The 6,437-nt window shown below is 37.3% G+C and overlaps 1 protein-coding gene across 1 annotated transcript; it reads right to left on the bottom strand.

Moving 5' to 3' along the window:
• Positions 1–678: 678 nt before the first annotated feature.
• On the bottom strand, positions 679–4,791 carry LOC122164732 (cryptic protein). The gene is made up of 6 exons (XM_042826974.1): positions 4,769–4,791; positions 4,110–4,159; positions 3,828–4,004; positions 2,872–2,974; positions 2,682–2,791; positions 679–800 (listed from the first exon to the last, which is right to left on the bottom strand). The coding sequence occupies exons 1-6, from the start codon at positions 4,789–4,791 to the stop codon at positions 679–681; spliced, it is 585 nt and encodes a 194-aa protein (XP_042682908.1).
• Positions 4,792–6,437: the final 1,646 nt, after the last annotated feature.

Genomic DNA, 6,437 nt, shown 5'->3' on the forward strand with positions numbered 1-6,437 from the left:
ACAATAGTGTTTGAAATCCTATTAAAATCCTCCTTATCTTTCTAAGTTTCAGGCTGTTCGTGCTACCTGCCCTTTTGTTACCATTTTGTTACTGAATACAATAGGGTAACCAGATGGTAGTCAAAATTTTCATATTAAATAAAACCAAACAGTAAAGCTCTTCAGGGACAATAAAACCACTGTTATTTATTTAAAGTAGTTGTATAGGATACAAACGAAATTGAAGTAATTTACTATACTTGAGGCATGGAGATGACAGAATCACACAGAATGGCCAGGGTTGGAAGGGACCTCAAGGATCATGAATCTCCAACCTCCCTGCCACATGCAGGGCCACCAACCTCCCCATTTAATACTAGTCCAGATAATTCATTTTTAGTTTTAGTTATTTTTAGTTATTTTTTAGTTATTTTCTTCCACTGAAAGAACAGTATTTTAAAACTAAAGAACTGTTGGAAATAGACACTGGTAGTAGCAATATAATAATAATAAAATAATAAATACTTCATGTTTATATAATCTGTATTTATAATAAACCAAGCATTTCATCATTACCTAACACCTCATAATATGCTTTAGATATGTAAGTATAAGTGTCTTCTGCAGTTTACTAAAGAAGGAGTTGTTCAACTCATGTTAAAGGCTACAGGAACCCTGATATAATCTTTCTGTTCAGCTTCACAACTGCCAGCCGCAGAGCTCCAGGAGCAAGGTGAGAAGGCAAATCAGTGCAGACATTGTTTGCTGTAATCTTGGGCCATTAGAATACAGTCTGATAATTTCCTCTTCCCTTCTCAGTTCTACGAAAGTATCAAGAAAATAAAATGGTTAACGATAACGAGGATTTTCAACATACTTTGGAACTTCTGAAACATCTCACAGGTACTTAAGTTGAAAGTATCAGCTGCTAAAACCAATCAAAGAAGCTATTCTCAAGAGAGAAACTGTGAATAAGTGTCCCATCAGTGATCGTTTGAGGAGCAACTGATATCACTTATCAGCTCTTGCAGGCATTAATCTCAGAATAATCAAAAGTAAATACCAAGCAAAAGCAACATCTTCACAAGAGGAACGCACCAAGTCTGCGTGTAGACTTTTAACCCTAACCAGGTTAAAGCCAGAAAGCCATCATCTCACACATGTGAAAGCCACTGAGTCTCTGCTTGAAGTACTGGTTTTCCAGTATTACTTTTACAGTCTTTATTAAGTGGAACTGGAGAGTAGTTTTTAATGAACATTACTGCCTTCACTGAACATGGCCAGGTCTGTTAGGCTTTTTGCTTTTGTAACAGGAAATAATCGATTCAAAACTGAATGCTAAAGAGAGCTAAAGCATTAGAACATTTAACTCCTCAGAAGAGCTTAACTGCTGCCAGTTAGTTGCTTCATGTAATTAAAAAAAAAAAAAAAAAAAAAAGAAAACTTTCAAGGCCAAAGGTTTTTTTTTTGTTTTGTTTTGTTTGTTTTTTGATTGCTTGTTTATCTGTGGCTTGCAAATATAAGAATTTAACCTTTCCAAGGGACTTGAGAGACTCAAGCTGTTAAATAACAGTTTATTTCTGGAAGCATAGTATAAATCGGGAGTTGCAGGTTCATAATGCAGTGCTACACAGATAGGAATCTGGTCAGGAAAGAAGAGGCTGGTAGTTATTTTGGGTACAAGTGAGACTAGGTAAGTTTTCTCTCTTGTGCCAAACTGTAATTTTGATGCTGACAAGGTAAGAGTGAAACATTAAGAATGGAGGACAGCAAGAATATTATGCACTAACTTTGCATATAGAGATAAAATAATATTAAACTCTTATTAATAATCTCAGGATATTGAAAATGTTAATTATAACAGCTTTCAGTTTTCCATGGAAAGTAAGTATATACAAAGCAATGTTGTAAATTTTCAATGTTGTTGATATACTGCATTTAAAAATGCTCAGAGCTTTACCTTTATATGGTTTTTTTGTTTGTTTTTTTTTTTAACCAACTGAATTCCAAAGATAACAAATATAGTGCATTTGAGGAGATCATATGCTGCTACTGTACACTGGCCATGGCTTTGACTGTACATTATTTGTGTAGAATGCTCAGTGTTAGAACTTCATAAAGCAGTATTCTGAGAATTAACCCACAGAATTCAGACTAATTTTTAGCCACTTGTATGTGTTGAGCAGCTTATACTATAATTTTCAGCACTTATTTCTCTAGTTTAATATTGTTCTCTACTACTACAATAGTTTACATCTGTTTTCTCTTTCTCCTGATTTAAAAAAAAAATAAATATATATATATATATAGATTTACTGTGCAATTTTGTTATACAAATTGCTTAGTTGTGTAGAAACTCAAGCATATGCAGATTTTGCAGAAGAAGAAAACATTCATCCCTGTAACTTCAAATTAAAATGGGAAAAATAGTTTTCTGCTGAACAGGATTATAAAGATTTCCCAGTATTTTATGTTATATAAAGCAATAGTTGTGTTATTCACTATTTCACTGACATTCTCTGAAGCAAAACAGAGTTAAAAAAGTTAAAATAGAGCACATCTAGCATTTCTTCAAGTAAACCAACATTTCAGAAAAAAATTCTGCTGCCCCCCAGTAAAAAAAAAAAAAAAAAAAAAAAAAAAAAAAAAAAAAACAACAAACCCACAATAAAATAAGCCCTCAATTTACCACTGACCCTTACCACAGTTGTCTTGCAAGTTTTGAGAGAGGCACTTCAGAGTGCCATAGAGACACCGACACAGCCAGCAGCCCTTCATCACCCAGTCGCCATGGGCAATGCTGCCGCACTTTCTGTCAAGGACAAGGGAGATATTTACCACAAGATATAGCCAGACAGAACTTGAGCTCCCTGGTTTTGATTTAATCTTTACCTTAGTTCACAGTGTCGGCCACTAAAATGCTTTGGGCATGCACAGAAAGCCCCTAGGATGCAGGTCCCTCCATTTTGGCAGCAGTTCCTGTTCAGATTTTTACCTGCGAGACAGTATTAAGGAGTTTACAAAGCAAGACAACACTGGGTCTACCAAGCATTCAATGGGCTGTGAACTTCCCTTTTTCCTCACTTGTTCTCTCCAGTTGCAAAACATACATAGTTCTATTGTCTTTAGAGACAATAAAATTAGCTGCTTGTTAAGAGTGTTTGCATAGTTAGGCCGAGTTTGTTTTGTTAGGGATTAGAAGCAAACTACCAGGGATTACGGCATGGTCAAGAAGAAAGGTCTGGCATGTCCCACAGACGCAGCACGTACCCAAGTGAATTATTTCACTTTGACTGAGGCATGTCTCAGTCACACGGAGAAAGAGAGCAATTACAGGGAAATGCTGCTAATTTTCGAAGAAAGGAGGCATTGTTAGGGAGAAGTGCCGCTTAGTCATGAGTCTGAAAGGGAACGTTCCCACAGGCTTTTCTGTGATGCCTGAGATAGAGCTTTTCTGCTCAATTTCTTTTGTTTTCGTGAAATACTTTTTGGTCACGATTGATTTTACAAAATAGAGGAGACTTTACAAAATTTTATGAACTCCCTTCCAAGTCCGAGAGTCCAAATATTTATTATTTCCCAACATTCTATTTTATCAGTGTGAAACATTTTGCAGATGAGAGATTTTTACTGCTACTTTTACCTTAAATTCTTAGCAACATTTCGTAACATGCCATGGGAAAATTTAAAAACTACCATAGAAAACCAACAGGTTGGAAGATTTCCACCAACTCAGGGCCCAGGAGAACAATCAAAGGATTATTATGGTATTCTATTAACAACAAACCCTCAGAAACAAAAAAACCGAACGATTTTCTGACATTGTTTAAGCGAATAAAGTTACCTACTCTCTGTAATCCCAGTGAAAGGTACAAATTCCCTGGAACCTTGTTGCTTTCTGCTTTGGTAACTCTGATTCATGTCACTGAAAGCATCTATAATTGTCAATGAATTCTTAGGCTGTTGCTTTTGTGCTGTGGTGCTGACATTTTTCACATTTTTTTCAAGTTCTTCTTTTTCACGGCCTTGAAATGGAGTGCAAAAATGAAAGGATAGCTCGTAATGAAGCAATACACACTACAAATCTATAAAAGAAACAAGGAGCAGTGGGAAAACAAAGTTTTCCTTACCTTTTCCTAAATGAATGGCCTGCCACATCAGAGTCACAATGAAAAGAATTCTACGAAAGTCAAATAAGTGAATTAGATTTTGTTAATAAGACACAGGGAACAAAAAAAGATGTTCGGAGTTCGAGGGAGGGAAGGAACATTTTCAAAGACTTATCTAGCACTGAAATTATAAACTACAAATATTTGATAACGGCAGTAATTATCACACCAACAGTGTTAAGATTATGAATTTTTAAAAAGTGAAAAAAACAGAAGAGAAACAGAAGGGAGAGAAAGAGGAAACAAGAACGTGTATGAATCATAGAATCACAAAGTTGGAAAGGATGTTCAAGATCATCCAGTCTAACCGTCCTCCCACTACCTATGTAATGATGCCTATGTAATTATGCCTTCTTCCAGAAAGATACAGATATCATACACTTTCTGGATGACAACCAGTTAAACGTTCTCTTTCCGTACATATCTTTATCACTGTGGAGTTACTACCATCTAGTTACAGAAGCAGCAAAAGCAAGAGGGGAACATTGGCCTTCACCTTCGGTTCCAGGCACGTTAGTTCCTTTCATTATCCTGTCCCGATTCACAATCAAAATAAGTACTATTAAAAGACAAACCATCCTTAATCTAGAGGGGATATTCGGTAGTGCAGGCAGCCTTACCTAAGATGTTTTCGCCAGTACATTTTCCCGCAGCCTGAAATACTGTATATTCCTCCAGGAAAGCTTGAGCAGAGGTCCAAAGTCCCTCACTGAAGGCTGCTACATGCAGTTGTTCTTGCACCATATACAGTATCAAGACAAGCTGAAAAGTTGACAGAGGAAAGTTTTCTCTTTTTGTCCAGCTCACAGCAACGTAGAAAAGACATAGTTACCAGACGTAACTCTTGCTGAGCCCCCACAGAGCTCCAGGAAGGGAGTGGGTTCTCGGATTGGGACTCCCTATCCTGTCCTTGATTAACATGTGCTGCTAAAGGGTGGAGCAAAGTGGATTTAGATACAGCTGGGTAGAGATTTAAGGAACCGTGACCACTGAAAAGTGTACGCCAGTAAGTTCCCAACTCCAGTTTACTTGTTATTAGAGGGGGGGGAAAAAAAAAAAAAGTGTATATACACTGACATCACATACTGCTTAGGAAAGAAGAAAATTCTGCAGAACTGTTGTAAGTGTATGGTGAACTGTAGAATCTTGTCTCTGCCATGGGTCCCTACAGGGGGCTCTAGTTTTATAAAATTTTGCCTTTTTGAGAGAGATCTTTTGAGAGGGAGAGCCTGCACAAGATTGCTGTCAGCAGAATACTGCACAAAATTCTTGATAGATATCTGTTATTTCACAACAGCCATTCATAAATTCTGAAGACAGTCTTTGAAACTTCTTGCAATGACAAATCCATTAGAGAGCATTCCTAGTCCATGCAAAATGATCTGACATTTTATTTATCAATGTACACTAAAGGGGTCTAGGAATGCTCACAACTTTACAATGCCTCAGCAACAATGACAAGAACACCTGCAGCTTTGACAGTGGTTAAATGGCTTTTGGCCATATTTTCTCCAAAATATCCTGCAGTGCATATTGTTCTTACCTAAGCTGTAAGAGGAAACTGCAGCAATGCCGGCAGGTTTTGTTTTTGAGGGCATGTAGAAGAGGGCTACTTTCATTAAACAACACAAATCAAGATAACAGAGACAGTAGCATGGCTTACCCACATCAGATATACGAGCCAGACCCTCATGAAGAACTGACTGTACTGGCTAAAAATATTGCCAAGCTCTTGCAGTCTTCAAGACATCATGCCTGAAGGTTGGCAGCTTTGTCCTCATTAGGCAAGTGGTTTGGAAGCAGCAAACACTCCCTGTCCAGTGAGGTAAAAAGGCCAGTTTAATTTGTGAGGGAATATTTCTGATTTATTCAGCTCGCTTATCACTGAAGTGAACTCAGAGTGCTCTGAGGGCATGTTATCTTGTGTCCCCTGTGGGGATGCTGATATCCAATGAGAGAATATATCTGTATGTCTGGAGACATGAAATGGCTCTTTCCACAGGGAGTGCTTGCCATTTGCAGGAAAGAGTGCTCTGTTCTGGGAACAGCATTCACAGCACCAGTAACACTGTTAACTCCAATTGATCTAACCTCAACTGTTCTCTTGCGGATGTAAGTTAACTCCTTAGTATTCGCATGGAAGCCATCACATTTACTGCTGTGAATGCAGATACTGTTCTTAATTAGGATGTTTCACAGTAAGTGGAAGATACATAATTTCTGTGCATACTCATTATATATATATATATATATATGTCTGGAGTTTATCAGCACATGAAAATGTTTCCT

Source organism: Centrocercus urophasianus, unplaced genomic scaffold (genome assembly GCF_019232065.1).
Source record: "Centrocercus urophasianus isolate 14NV4802_14NV808 unplaced genomic scaffold, USGS_Curo_1.0 seq_27, whole genome shotgun sequence".
NCBI lineage: Eukaryota > Metazoa > Chordata > Aves > Galliformes > Phasianidae > Centrocercus > Centrocercus urophasianus.

Excerpts from the sequence above, each read along its gene's own strand:
- LOC122164732 (XM_042826974.1), bottom strand. The coding sequence starts at position 4,791 with ATGTACTGGCGAAAACATCTTAG. Across the intron at positions 4,160-4,768 it reads TACTGGCGAAAACATCTTAG|AATTCTTTTCATTGTGACTC; the intron begins GTAAGGCTGCCT and ends TGACTTTCGTAG. Across the intron at positions 2,792-2,871 it reads GGCCGACACTGTGAACTAAG|AAAGTGCGGCAGCATTGCCC; the intron begins GTAAAGATTAAA and ends TGTCCTTGACAG.